The sequence below is a fragment of the Pelodiscus sinensis genome, chromosome 10 (assembly GCF_052426305.1).
Source record: "Pelodiscus sinensis isolate ZL-2025 chromosome 10, ASM5242630v1, whole genome shotgun sequence".
Taxonomy (NCBI): Eukaryota; Metazoa; Chordata; order Testudines; family Trionychidae; genus Pelodiscus; species Pelodiscus sinensis.
This window is the reverse complement of record NC_143061.1, coordinates 30,691,636-30,711,871: the sequence shown is the minus strand read 5'-3', so window position 1 is coordinate 30,711,871 and position 20,236 is coordinate 30,691,636. Positions and strand designations below refer to the sequence as shown.

Genomic DNA, 20,236 nt, shown 5'->3' with positions numbered 1-20,236 from the left:
CACCATTTTGACACTGTCTGATGGCAGTTTAGATTTCTGAGTGGCTGACATTTGCATAACACTTACGTGAAGGAAAAGTGTCAGACATGTAAAAATGAAGTGCCAAATTCTGCTCCCAATGAAATCAATGGCAAAATGTCCATTGCCTTCAATTAGCCAGGGTTAATTAGACTCAAGTCTAGGAAAGGCCAGAAGCAGAAAAAAACACATTATTTAAATGACCAAGTTAAACTAGACACAGTCTGGGATAACTCTGTGATTGAACTCACATATGTGACTGCAGAGGGAAACCATAGACATCCACTGGTGGGGAGGGGGGGAATCTAAATAAGTGGATCTTACGAAACTTTCCCATTTCCCACAGCCCTCTTAAACATAAACTCCCATTGACTTCAATGGGAGATTTGTAGTTGGAAGGGCATGGTTACCCTGCTGGTGGCTGGGTTCTAATTTATATAAATCACATTTCCTTCAGGTAACTGTTTCTTATTGTACCTTAGAGCCAGACTGACCTTAGTCTATGTCTACATTGGCAAGATTTTGCGCAAATACTTTTAACGCAAGAGTTTTTGCGTTGGAGTATTTGCGCAAGAGAGCGTCTACACTGGCATGTGCTTTTGCACAAGAGATGTGCTTTTGCACAAAAGCATCCGTGACAGTGTAGACGCTCTTTTGCGCAAGAAAGCTCCGATGGCCATTTTAGCCATCGGGCTTTCTTGCGCAAGAAATTCATCAGGCTTTCTTGCACAAGAACAGTTGCGCAAGAGGCCTTTTTCCTGAGCGGGAGCATCATAGTTCTTATGCAAGAAACACTGATTTCACACATTAGAACGTCAGTGTTCTTGCACAAGAACTCCCCGCCAGTGTAGACAGGCAGCATGTTTTTGCACAAAAGTGAGTGCTTTTGCGCAAAATCATGCCAATGTAGACACAGCCACAATGAAGAGTGCCTGACACAACTAACTGAAATCGGTGGGATTTCCTGAGGAGTAAGTTACTAATCATTGTGGGACTTTTATTCTCAAGCCAACTCTCAGTTATTTTTTTTTCAGATGTTAAATGCAAATGATAACACAAAATAGGCATAGTGCTCTTTCCCCATCTAGCCTGGAAACATTAATATGAATCTTAATTACATTAAATATGCATGTAGGTTAAGCCACAAAACAACCCATGCTGTCCAGCAAACCCCAAGAGGAAGTCAGTTGCTCACGGAGCAATAAAAAGCAGATTAGAACTAAGCTGACAGACAGTATTTGCTCTAGAGAAACAAGAAACATGAAGTCTATGGTGCCTTTAGGCTTGATTGTAGTAGCTACTTTTGCTCTTACTTCTTCTCGCTGTTTTGACAGGTAGAACATTCTTGCTTTAACTGGCCCTTGATAGAAACATTTTTGATGCTCAGGTCCATTACTTATTTCTTTTTTTATATGTTTTGAAGTGCAAAGGTGTTTCGAGTGAAGCCTCAGAATGAAAAACAAGTGAACTTCTTGAAGCACCTGGCCAGCATTAAACAGGTGAGAAATTTTACAGGGATTTTACAAGGGATTTGGGTTCTCATTCTTCAATATCCGGTATGCTCTAGTGTGGAAATTTTTAAATGACACAGTATCAGTGCCATAGCCACACATGGGCCTGGTAGTGGGGAAAGGTGGCCCTGATGGCTTCTGTCATCCTGTCCTTGCTGCCCACCCTAAATCAGGGACCACCCAAATGTCCCAAGAGGAAATCCAACTGAAGTTTTTGCTCATTCAGCAAGATGAAGAGGTCATGAGGATTTAATGTGAAAAAAAAAATCTCGTGCCAATTCCTAGAAAAACCCATTTCTCCTCTTCTCAGATGGAATGAATCAGAGGAAAGTATTTTCTATCTGCTATGTGGCCTTTAACATAAGTGTTTTACACATATAGAGCCTTTTATAAAGTAGTGTAGCATTTCAGCATTATAGCAATGACAGGGCTATTATTTAAGGGTATATAAGAAGTTTATAAATCAGGCAGCTCTATTTCCTATTTGCCTTCAATATTTTAGGGAAAATATTATTTTAAACCAATCTAAATTTATGCCACTTATGATTTAGTACAATTATTGTTGAATAACCAATCCCAAAGCATTTGAAAAATGGTCCTTCATAGCAGACTCAAACTTCTAAGATGGTTCCATTGCCAGAAATATATAGAAATGGGGCTTTATTTCAGAGAGAGAACAAACACTGACCTATAATGGTTCTCCTGACTACTCACCATTCACAAGTGCATGCATTATTGAATTTCTCCTATGCAGCTTGACTTCTGGCATCCAGATTCAGCCTTTCATGTAGTCACTCAGATGGAGGTGGATTTCCATGTCAGAGCACATCAATCCAGAGCTGTACAGACTCTCATGGAGCAGAATGAAATACAATATGAGTAAGTTGTACTTAATAATTCTAGCATACTGGAGATAGGAAGCCGCCTGAATATCAGTGGAGGGGATTTCAGAAATACCCAGTTGACTAAACAGCTCAAATCCCATGGACTTTCAGTTAATCCAGGGATGGACAATAAGCAAGAGCCGGTCTATCAGAGTTAGCCTTGGCAGGCCACTGGCAATTTATTTACCTGCACCTCTGCAAGTATGGCTGCTTGAAGCTCCCATTGAACACAGATCACCATTCCCGGCCAAAGGGAGCTGTGGGAAGTGGCGTAGATGCAGGCATTGCTTCCACAGTGCCCATGGCTGGGAATAGGAATTTGTGGCCAACAGGAGCTGTAAGTGGCCATACCTGCAGATGCACAGATAACCCTGGTGAACTGTATCTGGCCCGCCAGCTTGTTATTGTCCACCAATGAACTAATCCCTGATCTGGGATTAGTACACTCAAACAAGAATATCTTTAGACAGGAATAACATAGATTAGGTCAGGTCTGGTGATTGGAGGTGGCGGGGGGGAAATGGGGAAGTTGCCACAGGGTCTGGCAATTCTAAGAGGCCCAGGGGTCACTGCAGCAACATTGACAGGTGGAGCCCTGGGCTCCTTTGAATCACCACCTGAGCGCCGGAGCACCATGCCGGGCGCTTCGTGGGTTCTGGGGGCACTTGGCCCTGCTCAGTTAGGTTTTGAAATGTCCAGTTATTCAGATTTTACTTTGTTCCAAGTGCTAAGATTTTTGCATTCACCTGAGTTTGCCCAAATCACTGTTCTGATTTGCTTTAGTGCTACAGAATCCCAACAAAGGCCCCTAGTCTTGTAAAGGGAATGCATGGAGCAGACCTGGACACATACATAGAATCATAGGACTGGAAGAGACCTCAGGATGTCATCAGATCCAACCTCCTGCTCACAGCAGGACCAGCTCCAACTAAATCATCCTAGCTAAAGCTTTGTCAACCTGGGACTGAAAAACCTCTGGGGGCGGAGATTCTACCACCTCCCTAGGTATCCCATTCTAGTGCTTCACCAACCTCCTAGTAAAATAGTTTTTCCTACTATCCAACCTAGACCTCCCCCCTGGAGCATGAGACCATTGTGCCTCATTCAGTCATCTGTCACTACTGAGAGCAGCCTCTCTCCATCCTCTTTGGAACCCCCCTTCAGATAGTTGAAGGCTGCTATTAAATCCCCCCTCACTCTTCTCTTCTGTAGACTAAATAAACCCAAATCCCTCAGCCTCTCCTCATAAGTCAAGTGTTCCAGCCCCGCTAATCATTTTGCTTGCCCTCTACTGGACTCTCTCCAATGCATCCACATCCTTTCTGTAATGGGGGGGTACCAGAATTGGACACCAGATGTGCTCCAGATGTGGCCTCACCAGTGCAGTCCCACTGCCTTTGGTAAGAGTTGTGGGTGCTCAGTACTGCTGAAAATCAGGCCCAATGGTCCAGTGGGTACCCTCCTAAAAAGGGAAATCTGGGTGATAATCTGTCTGTCACCATATGCATGACAAGGATGGGCTCCTATGTTATTTAATTCATAAGTTTCTGCAAGTGCTTTGACACCCTCAGATAAAAGACCTCATAGAAATTGCACCTGCTATTCATATAGTGGGCTCAAAAGAGAATGATTGAGTAGAATCATAGAATACTAGAACTGGAAGGGACCTCGAGAGGTCATCAAGTCCAGTCCCCTGCCCTCACGGCAGGACCAAGAACCATCTAGATCATCCCTGGCAGATGATTATCCAACCAGCTCTTAAATATCTCCAGTGATGGAGATTCCACAACCTGCAATGTTAGAGTACTTAGAGACATGCAATGTTATTCACCACTTTTAAACCACTATCTGAAGTAAACTCAAATATACTTAAAAAATGTCATGTACATATAGGCTGTGTCTAGACTGGCAAGCTTTTCCACAAATGCAGCTGCTTTTACGGAAAAACTTGCCAGCTGTCTACATTGGCCGCTTGAATTTCCACAAGAACACTGGCGATCTCATGGAAGATTGTCAGTGTTCTTGCGGAAATGCTATGCTGCTCCCGTTCGGGCAAAAGCCCTCTTGCGCATATGCTTTTGCGCAAGAGGGCCAGTGTAGACAACCAGGTATTGTTTTGCGCAAAAAAGTCCCGATGGCGATTGGGGCTTTCTTGCACAAAACCACGTCTAGATTGGCACGGATGCTTTTCCGCAAAAAGTGCTTTTGCGGAAAAGCGTCCGTGCCAATCTAGACGCTCTTTTCTGCAAATGCTTTTAACGGAAAAACTTTTCCATTAAAAGCATTTGTGGGAAATCATGCCAGTCTAGACGTAGCCATATTGTCTTTCTGAACAAAGAACAAGGACTTTACTATGGGTAGTTTGTATGACGTCTTTCCTATGGCTTGATAATACTATGTTATTAAGTATACCTTATCAGAGAAGCAGTATAGTCCAGAAGTTACCGTGCTAGCCTAAGACTCAGGAAACCCACAAGCTCAATTCTTTGCTGTAGCACAGAATTTGTGTGTGACCCTGGGCAAGTCTCTTAGAGCTGGGGTGGGGAACCTTTTTTGGGTCAGTGGTGACTCACAGAAAAAATCAGTTGGGGGCCGCACAAAGGTGAGAAGCAAAAAAACCCCCCAAAACTAAAAACCCCAACACCTCACTGATATGGCCCTCAAGTGAGAAGCAGACACTTCCCACATTCCCCTTGCACACCAATGCATAGGGGACTCGGGTGCTAGTAGATTTTTTAGGCCCGCTCTACGCTATGGGGTTGGGCCAAAAATGAAGGGTTCAACATGTAGGAAGGGGCGGCTGGGAAGCAGGTTTAAGGTCTGGGCAGGAGGGAGCAGGAGTGGATTGGGGATGAGTGGAAAAGTGGGTGCAGGAGACGGCTGGGGGTGAGGATTCTGGGTGGGAGATAGGGTGCAGTTGTAAAGTGGGGGTGGGAGGTCTAGGTGGGATGGGGGGCTCCAGGCTACAGTGCCAACACTGGATCCCTGAGGGTGGGAAGCCCCAAGCCTCAGAGACTGGATCCAGGCAAACTGGGACCACCTCTGGTCCCCGGGCCTTAGGTTCCCCACCTTTGTCTTAGAGCTTATCTATACTTAAATCACTACAGTATGCTTAGTGCACTTAGATCTAGTATGGGTGCTCCACTGCAGGCATATCTATGCCCCACGCCTCTATTCAGAGGGTTTTGGTAGCAGTGACTGGCCCACACATGCGCCCTCGCTACCTTGTGCTATGCCGGAAGGTTATCTCGCACTGAGCAGCCAAACTGCTCTTAGATCCTTCTCAATCAACCTTTGCTTGAAGCAGAGAGAGTATCTGTGCAGTTTACTTACTTTATATTTGATATTGTTAGTTTGTAGTTCTTAAGAGTTACCATCTTTTTTGTAGCACCTTTAAAGTTTCCATTCTTCACTTCTAAAAATAAAGTTATTTTTGTCTTGTTTTCCCAACTTTGTTGTGAGATTGCCCAATAGGGGCATGCCTGGTTCCCCTGGCTTTAATAGGTCCCTTTCTTCAAGGAAGGCAATTCTCATGACAGATGGACGCTCTTGTTGCGTCAGGTGCCTTGCAGAGGGACATATCCTGCAGAAGTGCACCTTCTGCCAGCAGCAGAAACCTAGGTCTTGAAAGAATTGGGAGCTAAAATTGAAACTCCTTCTTACGGAGGTGCATCTGCCCTGGTCTTAAGTCCTTTCCAGAACACAGATTGCCCCAGGAGCCAGCTGGCACCCCATAGGTGAAATATGTAAAACATGAACACTATATTGTGTGCCATGACTTTTGTGTAAATATCTCTTATGACTGGGAGAAAGCGTGTGCAGGCATTTCTGATAGCTCTTAGTTCCAGAAGATTGATATGGAGGACTTATTCCATGAGTGACCACTTGCTCTGGACTTCATGGTTATTTAGGTGGACTCCTCGCCCTATTAGAGAGGCAGTTGTTGTTATAATCAATATTGGTGGGGGCTGCATGTATGGGATGTCTGCATGGATGTTGGATGATTTTTTGGATGTTGTTTGGAACAGAAGCAGGAGCTAAGCCAAGAATTCTTCTAGTACTATCTACACAGGGACTATGTTGGCTTAGCAATGCTACTTACTAATGTAGTTAAAACCAACATAATTGTCCAGTGTAGACTAGGTCAAAGTCTCTCAGTGCCTTTGAACTCCTCTATAAAATAGAGATAGTACTTCCCACCTCACAGAGGTGTTGTGAGACTAAACTCATTGAAGACTATGATGTTCTCATAGGCTATGCCAATGACCCCTATAAAAATACTTGTGGTCTTTGGCCCCAGGAAGTCTGCAGACTATGTCTGAGTTATCCACTTCCAGTACAGCTAGACTATAAGTTTTTCTCAGAAAAAGGAATTCAAAATGCGCTCTGCATTTTGATAACCTTTTTCCGATTCTTTTGTAGGAAGAGGCTTTTCCAACATTTGGCCTGTCTAGACTGGGCCAAATGTCAGGGAAAAAACCCTCTTTTGAAAACCCCCTTCTTCCTCATAGAACGAGAAATACAGGGGCTTCCATTTGTTCTTCTGCAAAAAAAGTGGAAGAGCAAATGCGTTCCCTGGACATGGTGGAGTTTTTTTGGGATACCCAAAAAAATCCTGCAGCCTAGCCATACCCTTCCACTTGAAGCTTTTTAAGAGGACCACAAATGAAAAAAAAAAAAAAAAAAAAAAAAAAAAAAGATTGAAAACCACTGCCATGGCCTTACTGTATGGGATTAATATTTTCCTTACCAGGCAGCATATATGTATATATTTTGTATTATAGAATTGTATTCAATAACCTGCAAGAAGAGATTGAAAAACAGTTTGATGGCAAGAGGAATTTCACTGGCAGATACAATTACAGAAAATACAATGACTGGGACAAGGTAGGGTTCAAAATTTATGGATTTATGGGTAAATCCTGACCCTTCCTTCGTGGCTGCAGGGCTCCCTCCACCAGGCTGAGAAGAGACCTCTCCTGCAGAATTTGAAAAGGAAACAGAGAAAGTGCACATCTTTTGCACAGCAAGAGGCCCCAATCCCTGTGGGTTACACATGTGCAATGGAGTTTGGGAATGAGACATTGTGAGGGAGAAGTGGGATTAGAGAATCTGCCACTATACAGCTCTTCTAGTCCTGCCCTCTGTACACAGGGAGTGGAGGGAAAGGCAGAAATTATTTAGAGACCATTCCAGGTTTCAAGTAACCATCAAGGAGCATCTCCACAGGTCCTCTAAAGCCTGGAAGAGGGAAGGGAGAAATGAGATTGCTCCATTTTCCCCCATATATAACTGAAGCAGACAACCAAATTATTCAGATTTTGGGAAAGGATCATTTAACCCTTTGATACAAATGGAGGCCCTGAATCAAGAAAGCATGTGCTTAAGTCTCACTGGCTTAAAGTTAAGCAGGTGATTCATGTTGCCCTGAACGAGGAAGCTTTCCTGAAACAGTACTGTAAATGGAAACAGTTTCCCTTTGATTCTGAATAGTATTTAATCCAAAGCTTGTTCAATAACTGCACATGACTTGTTATTCTAGATTGCTGCCTGGACTGTGAGAATTGCTAAAATGTATCCCAAACTGGTCTCCCGCATGCAGATTGGAAGTACTTTTGAAAAGCGACCCATGTACCTCCTTAAGGTATACATTTCTTTCCAGTGAGATTACGAACATGAAGAGTGGTTCAGATATTCAAATATATTGACGATTAATTAAGTAAAGATGAAAATAGCATCATGTATAAGTAATATTGCTCCAGTCTATTAAATTCCCAATGCTGATGTGCAGAAACACTTTGAGATGAAATATTGCCTAAGAGAGTCACCAGATTTAACACTCACTGAAGTTGAGAAATAGCAGTGGGGATGTGGGATTTGCAGAGGCAAATCAGCTATTGCAGTGATGCATCTGGTAAAAGACCTGAACTAACAGATACAAGCCAATACTAAGCACATTAGCCACGGTCCCATAAATACAGTCTAGTGATGAATGTCTAACCAAAGATCTACCAAAATACACAGATCAGCAGGTCATTTTCATTTAGAACAAAATCCTGCAAGCCTTATTTAGGCAAGACTTCTGTGAGAAAGACTCACATCTCATGGATTGCTCCCAGGGCTGAAGGAGGGAGTGCTGTTCTCCTAACATTTCCTTTCTCTCTTGAGACCCTGGAGAAACTCCTCTCCTGGATAGGGACTCTGTGACCCAGGCTCAGCCACTTTCTGTGACATTACTGAGGCCATGGCAACCCCCAAAATGAGTCAATCCTGCTTGAAATAACAGTTCTCATCAAGACTTTTCAATTCTGTCAGAGAAGACAAAAATGCAGCACCCAGTATAAAAGTGAACTGGGCTCTAGCCACACACAAAAAGCTCATAGGTTAAAGCCCAGTAGCATTGAATATCGGTTCCCCTATTTAGATTAGAGGCAAAACAAATGAGTTTGATTACCATGTTTTCTACACACAAAGACCAACTATAGACTTCCACTGTGAATGACTTATGGTAGGTAACAGAAAACAATCCAAACAAAAAATAGCAAAGTCTTCATGAGACAGCAGCATGTGTTTCATCTCTCACAAAATGGCAACTGCTTCTTCAGACAACAGGCTGTGAAATGTAAAGGAACCATAAAAGAAAACAAGATCATAGTCGTTACGTAGTTTCAGGCACTATGTCAGGTAACTAAACTGACATTTTCCTTCTATGATACAGAAAAGAGGGTGAGGAATTTTAAATTTAGATTGATATCAGATCTTAATGTCCTAAACAGTCATGATCTTTGATACTTTTTCTTCCATAAAGTTCTCTCAAAGGGACACAGGCTAGGAGGGTCATGTTTTATCTTTTGGAAGTGTCAGTGCAGGCTCTACAGGTTAACAGAGGAACAGCTCCAGAATGAAGAAAAGTAACATATTTGTCTTTGAGCAGGTTGGGACTGAGCGTGGCAGGAAGAAGGCCATCTTCATGGACTGTGGGATCCATGCACGAGAATGGATCTCACCTGCATTCTGCCAGTGGTTTGTGAAGCAAGTGAGCACACGTGATCTTATTCAGATATTTCCACATCCAGAATTTTCCTAGGGTTCAGATCTTGGGCTCCTTCCTTTGATGTACAAAGCTGGGTGGAGCTAGGTAGATTAGCAATGCCCAATTATCACAGAGTACTACTTGTATCCTATGGTGGGCGCTCAACCAACAGCAGCCAAAGATCCTTTCCCCAGGAATTAAACGGAATGTGAAAGATGCCTTATAGACTGTAATAACTATTCTCTAGAGAGTGGAAGAAAACCAAATTGGAGAATTGTCTAATATGTGACGGTTGTGGGGGCATAGTCTGAAAAATTCTCCTCTGGGTAAGGTTTTCACCAAATTAAAAGGCAAGTTTACAATGAAAAAGGTATTTTTGATCTCTTGGCATATTCTATCTTAAAGTACTTGTTTGTGGAAACTCATCTGTAAGTTATGTAGTCCTTTGTATTACATCATTGGGGTCTTCAGCAATGTGGAGGTGGGACATAAGTCTGCATACATCTCTCTCTCACAGGCAACTAAAACCTATGGGAAGGACAAGATCATGACACATCTACTGGACAATCTGAACTTCTACATTCTCCCTGTATTCAACATCGATGGCTATGTCTGGAGCTGGACTCAAGTACTACCCACATTTTGTTTTTCTCTATAACTCACCTATTTTAATGTCTGATCATCATTAGAATTTTAAGTCCCAGCTTAAAATAAAAATTCCTCTCTAGGACCCTCAAGTTATTCCTTAAAATACATCTTAGAACTGTAACAAACTGCATAATAAACCAAAGATTCCCTTAGGTTGCCAATAATTCCTTCTAGTGTAAAGTAATGCATGTTGGAAAAAATAATCAAAACTATGCATAGAAAATGATGTGGTATAACTTAACTCTTAAGACAAAAAAAAATCTAGTGATTATAATGGATAGCTCTCTGAAAACATCTGCTCAATGGGCAGCAACAGTCAAAAAAGCTAACGGAATATTAGGAACCATTTGGATAGGACAGATAAGAAGACAGAAAATATAATAATGCCACTATATAAATCCATGTTTCACCCACACTTTAAGTGCAGAGTTCAGTTCTTGTCACTCCATCTCAAAAAAGATAAATTAGAATTGGAAAAAGCATAGAGATTGGCAACAAAATTAAGGAGGGGGATGAAACAATTTCCATACGGGGAGCAATAAAAAACACTGGGATGGTTCATCTTAGAAAAGAGACAGAGAAGGGGTAATACATTAGAGTTCATAAAATCATTAATGCTGTGGAGAAACTGACTAAGGAAGTGTTATTTATCCTTTCAGATAACACAAGAACTAGGAGTTACCCAATGAAACCAATAGTCAGCAGTTTTAAAAACAAACAAAAAGAAGTGTTTCTTCACACAACGTATAGTCATCCTGTGAAACTCATTGCCAGGAGATGCTGTGAAGGCCAAAATTATAACTGGGTTAAAACAAAAAGACAAGCTTAAGGAAGAGGGGTCCATCAATGGCTATTAGCTACAATGGTCAACCCTGTGCTTTGCTCCTAAACCTCCAACTGCCAGAAGCTGGGCCTGGATGACAGGCCATATTGAATCACTCAGAATAGTCCTGTTCCATTCATTCCCTTAAAGCATCTGGCACTGGACACTGTCAGAAGCCAGGCTACAGGGCTATACAGTTCATTGTTCTGACCCAATATGATCTTATGTTCTTATGACTGAGAATCACACCATTTCCCTATGGAGGATCATGGGTATTTTATTTTTAGTTCGTATCACTTCCAAAACCATCAGATAGAATTTACTCAGGTAAAGAAGTAGGGCTTGACTAAAGTCCTCAATACCATGCAAGTCCTGCATTAATCTTTGGAAGAGGCAGGGAAATGCATGAAGTGGTAACACAGCCAGACCTTCACATCTTTTGCTAATCGAAGGATGTTCTACACTGGCCCTGAACAGGCAATGCAGAAAAGTCTATTTCAGTTGGAATGGGACAGTGCTATCTAATCCACACTTACACCAACCCAGATGCTGCAACCCATGCACAGGAGTAATCAAAAACGGTACCCTTTTTCAAACAACGGTGGAGGAATGGCTGTGTTGCAGTTCATGGCCCGGCTGGGAGAGGTAGAGTCTATTCCCCACCCCCCTATACAAAGTTTGAATACATGGGTTATATGATGCAGGAGAGAGGGGAATATATATAATTTCACCCATTAATAATTACTTCATTGCTTCTCAAATATGATAGATTGTTCTAAGATCAGAACAGGATGCTTCCTCTTTGTATTCTCTGAAGTAATGTATAGGCAATCACATCAGCCCTTGTGTTTATAGGTACTTGAAAGCATCATATATAGCCAGCTGGGAACAAAATCCAAGCAAATAGGAAGAAAAATGCTTTTCTAATTGTTCTTTGCTAACATATTGTAGATTTGTGGTACAGTTCATGCTTTGGAGACTCAGACTGACACAGGATAAAATCATTAGATGTGCATTCCCAGTGGACAGTTTTTCCTTTTATTGGGATTGTCTTTTACTTTAAAGATGAAAGTCCTCCTGTTAGTCATGTGGAATTTTAGACAAGTTCTGAGCCAATTTTTACCTTTCACAATGTGCCCAATTTGAGACAATAAAGAAGACAAGGTTGTGAATTATGATGTAAATACTTCATTTTGTAGGATCGCATGTGGAGAAAGAACCGTTCCAAACACTCTGGCACCAATTGCTCTGGTACTGACCTCAACAGGAACTTTGCTGCTGCATGGGGCAGTAAGTATTTTGACTAAAATAACAAAGATATTAAAAACAATCAGCAGGAGTGAGTTGATGATGTGGGTAAACTTGTCAGTCAATGAAAATGAAGAAGTTTAATAGTCCAATTAACACTTACCTAAATTTAGGCTGTAATTCAAATACTGATAAACTGTGACTAAAAATTTTGTTTGCAGCTACTGGTTTTATCTCAGATGACCCATGTGATGAAACTTATTATGGACCTGCCCCAGAGTCTGAGGATGAGACTAAAGCTGTTGCCACCTTCATTCGTAATCACCTCTCTTCCATCAAAGCATACCTGACCATCCATGCTTATTCTCAGATGCTGATATTTCCTTATGGCTATACTTCCCAGAAAGCACCTAATCATGCTGAACTGGTATGTATAGAAAAGTAGACCCAAGGTGAATTTGATCTCACACATCAGGAGGAGTAAGGAAGCCTAATCCGAACCACCTACTCCGTGTAGCCGCAGGCACGGAGTCCGAACTAGCGGGGATTTAAAAATGGCGGCGCCCAGCAAGATGCAAATGAAGCCCGGGAAATTCAAATCCTGGGCTTCATTTGCAACTTCAGTTGCCTACATTAACCAGTCTAGTTCGAACTAGGGTGGTAGTGTAGACATACCCTCGGTGAATTCATTCAGTGCAGGACTGAACTCCTAGTTACCAATAACAAGTCATATACATAAGAGCCAAGGTATCTTTCCATTGTTATGATGTAATCTTCTCCAGGAGTACAGTTAGACACAGGCAAACATGTTCTAACTATTAAAAAAACAGACATTGTTCACCAAACAAATATGCTTTCATGGCATTTGCTCAAGGTATTTAAATCTCCAACCAACTGGCTCTCCTTTTCACTCACTATCTCTCTCATTCTTCCTTTTGAAAACCAGATGGAGGTTGCAAAGGCAGCAGTGAAAGCTTTATCCAGCCTGTATGGTACAAAATACAAATATGGTGCATCAGCCTCTATAATATGTAAGTATTTGAACCCATTTTCTTTTTTAAACACAAACCACTCATACCAAAAAAAAAATTTAGTAATACAGGGACTAGCTTCCCCTTCCACCTCCAAAGATAAAGGGAATGAAATCTGACAGACCCCAACAGTGAAAAGCGTTGGTTGGCTCTGCATACCATTCCTCACTCTCCTTCCTCAACCTCACAAGAGATTCAAAATCTTGTTTCGCTTGTCTGGAATTGTCAGGAAGTGTGAGGTGGCTACTCGGTCCAATCAAACCTATAGACATTAGTATTAACTGTGTCACCTTTAACTCTGATTAAATCTACTTTCCTGCTTCTGTAGTAAGCCTCCAGAGGAAGATTTTCTGGAGCAAGGTAAAAACAAGGAGTCCTTTAGCACCTTAAACACTAGGGCACGTCTACACAGCAGTGGAATTAAGATATGCAACTTCAGCTAAATCAATTGCATAGCTAAAGTTGAAATAGCTTAATTCAGCTTTTGGAGCTATCTACACAGCAGGAAGTTGAAGGAAGAATTCTCTTCCTTCAACTTCCCTTACTTCTCATGAAATGAGTGTTACAGTCTGTTCCTTTGCTCCAGCTCTTTCTTACACAATTGAGCACAGTGTTTGAGATCCCTAGTTGGATCTGATGTAAAAAGTACAATATGAAGTCCAAATTTTGCCATGTTTGTCTCAACCAGAGAAGAAGAGTGGAAAATTACATCACAAATTATAACAAAGAATGCAAACTCACCAATATTCTGATGACCAAAAAAGGAAAGGGTTTAGTGCACAATTGTCATGCAAAGATGTGAGGTAGCCAAACATAATTTTACAGCAAGATTCAGTATCCAAAAATGTATTTTGGCCAGGAAAGGCATTTCACTGTATGCTAATAGCATTTAAGTTTCCAAATTAAAGCACATTAAATAAGAGAACCCAAACAGTCTGCCAAATAAATTCACTGAGCAAAAAAAACAAAAACAAAACAAAAACAAAAAAATCTAGGCTGTAACAGTAGAGGCCAATGGTTCAAGTGGGCTCTTTAGTTGTTTTATTATTTACATTTACTATGGTAACAAATGGAATTAAAATGTCCACTTTAGAAGCCCATTAGCATCCACCATAGGGAACATGAATCATAATTGAGGGACACTGTAAAGAATCCAAATCGGTTTTCCTTTTGTTGTAACTTTCCCCTATTTGTAAAAAGTTTAGAAGTTTAAAGTTAACATTAGTTTTATCCTTATATGGCAAGTGCTAATTTTGTTTTCCTACAGTATATAAGCCAAACTATCATAGTTTGCTAAATATTTAATCTTGTCATCAGCATTAGCAAAACTTCTTATGAGGAGTGTCATCATGGTGTTGGCAACAGCTTGTTAATTAACAGGCCCATCATTCTATCTGGTGAATCAAAATATGACATGGTCTTGCATGGAAACAAAAAGGGTGATACATTGAACTATATGACTTATGATTTTACTCTGGAGCGTGCATCTTTCAAATAGAAAGCTTGTTTTGGCACATCATTTGTTTCAAGCATCTATCAGTTAAATCCCTGTACTCCTGCTTGCCCAGTTCCAGGGGGAAATAACACTGCAACTGTTACTCATCCTATCAGTGTTAGAAAAACAGGTCCTTTTCCTGCCACTATCTTCAATAGTATTTCCATAAAAATACTATAGTCCTTAGTGACCCAAATTCTTCCTCTTTCCATTATTAGAACAGTATTGTAGCCTCCCACTTTCCCCATATATAGCTATGCCTTTTTGTTTGGTTGTAATTGTATTTTATTTTTTTAGCTTCTTCACTATCTCTGTATGAATTTGTTTTTGTTTAAATATTGTCCTTGTTATACTTCCCATAGTCAATGAATGGACATATGCTTTTGGTAAAAAGTACCTTTATTTTAGATTAAAAGAACAACAGAGGAAAAGAGTAAAAACTTGAAACAAGACCTTCACCTCATGTGGATCAGCCCTTCTACATACTAATCTAATACATACTCCTACAGGCTCTTCTGGACAGAAACCTTGTCCTCATGCTTGACTGCTAAGCACTCAACACATTATTGGTGCTATATACACAATAATAATAATAATAATTTGAAATGGCCTCCCCCTCTCTTTGACACACATATCCTCCTATATAAAAGGGCTCCTTGCTCCTTTTCTCTTATTACTATGTATCTGTAGCAGCAACTAATAACAATATTACATGTTTTATAGATCCTACTTCTGGTAGCTCTGATGACTGGGCCTATGATCAAGGCATCAAATACTCCTTCGGCTTTGAGCTCCGTGACAAGGGCAAATATGGTTTTCTCCTCCCTGAATCTATGATAAAGCCAACTTGTATGGAGACTATGCTGGCAGTCAGATCTATTGCTAGTTATGTCCTCAGCCATGCTTTGTGATTTTTGCCATCAGGACAGAGTATATTTTACTTTCAAAGACTTAGAAATTTATTCCTTTCAGAGCCTATTTCAAGCCACAGAAGAAAAAACAGTATCTATTATTAGTATTTGCTGACCTACTGCTGATATTTACAAACCAATAAATAAAGTTTTAGAATAAGCCAACAGAAATTGAATTCAAGAATAACACTACTATTGAGGATAAGAGCACCTCTCACTCATTAGCCCTAATTCAATAAGGTTCTTAAGCATATGTCTAAGTTTAAGCACAGGAGTAGTCCCACTGAAGTCCACTAACTAGCAGAACCAGTTGAATACAAAACATTTTAAAATGACATTTCCCCCCAAACTCTTTTTTACAGATGAGGAAATTAGGTTAGAGAACACTTGGGGCACCTGTTTTAAGTTAATTTATAAAAAAAGTCAACTAATCTTTCACTTCCAATTCCAGATTTCTGGTTTTTGTTTTGCACTTTGGACTACAGGAACCTACCCCTCATGGATTAGATTTTTAGCCCACTATATTAATCCTGGGGGAATTCTGCAATTGTTACATTTGGAGCCATAGTAAAATTTCAGAATTCCCCCAGGATAGGAATACATAAAAGAGTTAGATTCATGGGCCCGGCTAACTCCCTCCACTTACATAAAATGGGGACAATCCACTTGTTGAAGTGGAGGGAGACTCATCGCCCCTGCATAGAACACAGTGGAAAGTGTTATACTGGAGTACCAGGGGTACCGAGTTCCTTGGGATTTGAGAGGAACAGCTGGACAAAGATGCTTTCACGAATACCATCCCTTGCTGGCACTGTGAAGAGCCACATCATACTAGCCTGAGGCAATGTAAGGTTTCTGGGCTATTTTGGTTTGCATTTGGTTGATGCTAAGGGAGCTCTTTAAGAATGAGTAAACTATACCAGCTTTGAAATGCTCCTCTTCCTCCTTGCAGTGGTCCACCCATGATAGTGTGCACGGGGGAGATATAATAGTCATCTCTACACAGGAAGGCAATACAACTGCGAAGAAATCAGACCAATGAGTGGTGAGTGTAGAGCTCACTGCAGTGCTTTATCCCCTGGGGCCCTGGGAGCTCACTTGTGGCCCAGGACATGTGATATGTTAGGAAGAGATCACTTAGTTCAGTCTGAGCACACTTAACCAGTGCAAACAAAATATAGGATTATGTAGCACTTTAAAGACTAACAAGATGGTTAGTGTAAACTCAAAAGCGTGTGTCTATCACCAACAAAAGTTGGTCCAATAAAACATATTACCTCACCCAAGTTGTCTCTGTTACAGCTAATACTTTAGCAACAAAGCAACTGAAAACATGGACTTGCTGAGGGAACAACTCCCCTTGCAATTACTGCACTGGTTAATAGTGATAGAAATGTAGCCGTGTTAGTCTGGTGTAGCTGAAACAAAATACAGGACTATGTAGCACTTTAAAGACTAACAAGATGGTCTTGTTAGTCTTTAAAGTGCTACATAGTCCTGTATTTTGTTTCAGCTACACCAGACTAACACGGCTACATTTCTATCACTATTAACCAGTGCAGTAATTGCAAGGGGAGTTGTTCCCTCAGCAAGTCCATGTTTTCAGTTGCTTTGTTGCTAAAGTATTAACTGTAACAGAGACAACCTGGGTGAGGTAATATGTTTTATTGGACCAACTTTTGTTGGTGATAGACACACGCTTTTGAGTTTACACTGCTCTCCTTCAGGTGCGGGAAACTAGCTCAGAGTGTCACCACTAAATATAAGATGTGAATAGATTGTTTATCATGAGTAGATAATATATATTTCAAAGGGTTATTGAAGTTGAAGTGACCTGTTAACAATACTCCAGTCAGAGGGTGGAAGTGGGGGTGAGTGATGCTTAGCAGTTAACCAACAACCTCCCTAACAGTGTCCCTCTAAGATTTTCCATCCATAAGCGGAGTGAGTTTTGTCTTGTGCACTGTGACAGGGCGCCTGCCCTGCACTGGGCCTTTAAGCCCAAGGCTCAGGCCTTGAGCCTTAGGGTGGCTGGAAGAACCCAGCTGAAAGGGGTAGGCTAATGAGCCCCAGCTGTCAGGGATCTGGGAAGCCCGGGTGGCTAGGCAAGCCCAGCTGGCAGCTATAAAGGGAGAAGCCCAGTTTGCTGAGGGGGAAGCCAGTGGATAGCTGACTGCAGAGGAGGCAGGTGCTCCTTGGAGGGAGACAAGCTGGGGATAGCCAGCAACAGCTGGAAGAGGGCCAGCCAAGACTCCCCTGGTTAGGGGCTGGAGGCAAAGCTCCGCTTTGGAAGCGGACTTTGATACAGCCTAGGTAAGCAGGACAGTTGAGACAACCCCGATGCCTATGATGAGCAACCCCAAACAGACTGTAACTGGCCCTGCGAGGGGCTATATGAGGACAGTCAGGGGGCACTGAGGCGCACTGGGGGTGTGCACCCCCTGACATGCACCAATATTGAGGCCATGTGCACTTGTTCAGATGTGTGCCAAGTTATAAACCTCTACCTTTTCCCTTCTGCTGCCATGTCTCCCATCTGCTCCCCTGGTGCCTGCTCCTGACCCCCCACCACTTACTCTCTTCTGCTGTCTTGTCTCCTGCCCTTCTCACTCCTCTCAGCCCTTCTGGGACTTGCTCCCTTCCCCATCCTTTGCACCTGCCCTTCTCCCCATGCCCACCCATCCTCTAGCCTCCCTCCCCATTGTCTCTCCTACCACTTCCCTCTACCCACCTATCCTGACTCTCTCCTCTGCTCTCTGATGCCCATTCCACCCCTCCACTCTGCGTCTGCCCTTCTGATTCACCCCCACAATTCCCCTGGCACCTGCACCTTCCCTTACCCCTGTACCCTCCTGGTGCCTCCTCCTTCCCTCACTGCCTGTGTTCCCCTTCCCCTTTCTTCTCCTGCCCTGGCACCCTCCACTCCCCTCATCACAAGCCCCTTCCTCTCCTTACCCCCACCTTCCACTTGGTGATCCTGCCCCTTTCCTCACCTCTGCCATCCTGACACCTGCACCTGCACGGCAAGGCAGCATGACAGGCCACTGCCCTGTGTGCTGGGGTTGGAGCTAGGGCCTCGGTGCTATTTTTAGTATTGCAGCCCCAGCCCAAGAGCAGCTGCAACCTTACCCAGCTCCAATACCAGCACATTGGGCAGCATGCTCTGTGTGCTGGAGTCACAGAGGGTATGTCTACACTACCCCCCTAGTTCGAACTAGGGTAATGTATGCATACCGAACTTGCTAATGAAGCCCGGGATTTGAATTTCCCGGGCTTCATTAGCATAAAGCCGGCGTCGCCATTTTTAAAAGCCGGCTAGTACGAACCCCGTGCCGCGCGGCTACACGCGGCATGGACTAGATAGTTCGGATTAGGCTTCTAATCCGAACTATCTGTACGCCTCATGGAACAAGGTGTACAGATAGTTCGGATTAGAAGCCTAATCCGAACTATCTAGTCCATGCCGCGTGTAGCCGCGCGGCACGGGGTTCGCACTAGCCGGCTTTTAAAAATGGCGGCGCCGGCTTTATGCTAATGAAGCCCGGGAAATTCAAATCCCGGGCTTCATTAGCAAGTTCGGTATGCATACATTACCCTCCTAGTTCGAACTAAGGGGGTAGTGTAGACATACCCTGAGTTATTTTTAGTACCATGGTCCCGGCCCCAGTTGCTCCCAGGGGCTGGGCTACGCAGTGGGCAGCTGCCCTGTGTGCCATGATTGAAGCTGGGCTATGGTGCTATTTTGCATACTGCAGTCCAGGCTCCAGCACTGGCAACCGCCACACCGCCATAGCCCCAGCTCCAGGAGCAGCTAGAGCTGCAACTGAGTGGCTCTCCTGAGGGGGTGGGTGAGAATGAAATTATTGGTGTGCACCCACACAGGCGCGCACCTTACATGGAACCATGCTCTCTAATATCCACTGGACACTCCCACCCCTTTGTCCACATGCTTGTTAACCCCTCAAAAAATTCTAGTAGATTGGTGAGGCATGATTTCCCCTCACAAAAACCACATTAACTCTTCCCCAACAAATTATGTTCATCTATACATCTGACAATATTGTTCTTTACTATAGACTCAACCATTTTGCACAGTATTGAAATCAGGCTTACTGGAACCCTTTTTAAAAATCGGTGTCGCATTAGCTATCTTCCTGTCATTTGGAACAGAAGCTGATTTAAATAATAGGTTATAGACTAATTCGTAGTTCTGAAATTTTACATTTAAGTTCTTTCAGATCTCTTGCATGAATACCATCACTTATTACTGTTTATCATTTTTTCTAAAACTTCCTCTAATAACACCTCAGTTTAGTAAAAATTTCCTCAGATTTGTCACCTAAAAAGAATGGCTCAGGCTTGGGACCAACAAAGCTACAGCAACACCCCATATTAGCTACTATGGCAGAACAGTCACAAGTGTGTGATGAACAAATTTACCTACATGTGTCATACGAGCACTTGATGGGCCTAATCCTGCAACCATTGACTTCAATGGGGGTTGTGCTCTCAAGTGCACATAGAGCATCAAGTTTAATGAGACTTGGCAAACCTGTTACACAGCGATCTCACCATTTTCATTAGAACACTATTCTTGTAGGTCATAGGCTTTGAACAAAAAAACAGTTCTAAGA

General features: G+C 42.5%; 1 protein-coding gene across 1 annotated transcript; it reads left to right on the top strand.

Annotated features, from left to right (window-relative positions):
* Window positions 1–1,193: 1,193 nt before the first annotated feature.
* LOC102456017 (mast cell carboxypeptidase A) lies at window positions 1,194–15,942 on the top strand. The gene is made up of 11 exons (XM_006115918.5): window positions 1,194–1,352; window positions 1,442–1,517; window positions 2,284–2,408; window positions 7,198–7,300; window positions 7,956–8,057; window positions 9,348–9,449; window positions 9,964–10,074; window positions 12,117–12,207; window positions 12,387–12,592; window positions 13,112–13,196; window positions 15,415–15,942. The coding sequence occupies exons 1-11, from the start codon at window positions 1,279–1,281 to the stop codon at window positions 15,600–15,602; spliced, it is 1,263 nt and encodes a 420-aa protein (XP_006115980.3). The 5' UTR covers window positions 1,194–1,278; the 3' UTR covers window positions 15,603–15,942.
* The last annotated feature ends 4,294 nt before the right edge of the window (window positions 15,943–20,236 follow it).

What these genes read in the sequence shown, in the direction of transcription:
- LOC102456017 (XM_006115918.5), top strand. Translation starts at nt 1,279, where the DNA reads ATGAAGTCTATGGTGCCTTTAGGCTTGATTGTAGTAGCTACTTTTGCT. An exon ending in TCTTCTCGCTGTTTTGACAG is followed by an intron (nt 1,353 to 1,441) that starts GTAGAACATTCT and finishes TATGTTTTGAAG; the next exon opens with TGCAAAGGTGTTTCGAGTGA. An exon ending in CTTTGCTGCTGCATGGGGCA is followed by an intron (nt 12,208 to 12,386) that starts GTAAGTATTTTG and finishes TTTTGTTTGCAG; the next exon opens with CTACTGGTTTTATCTCAGAT.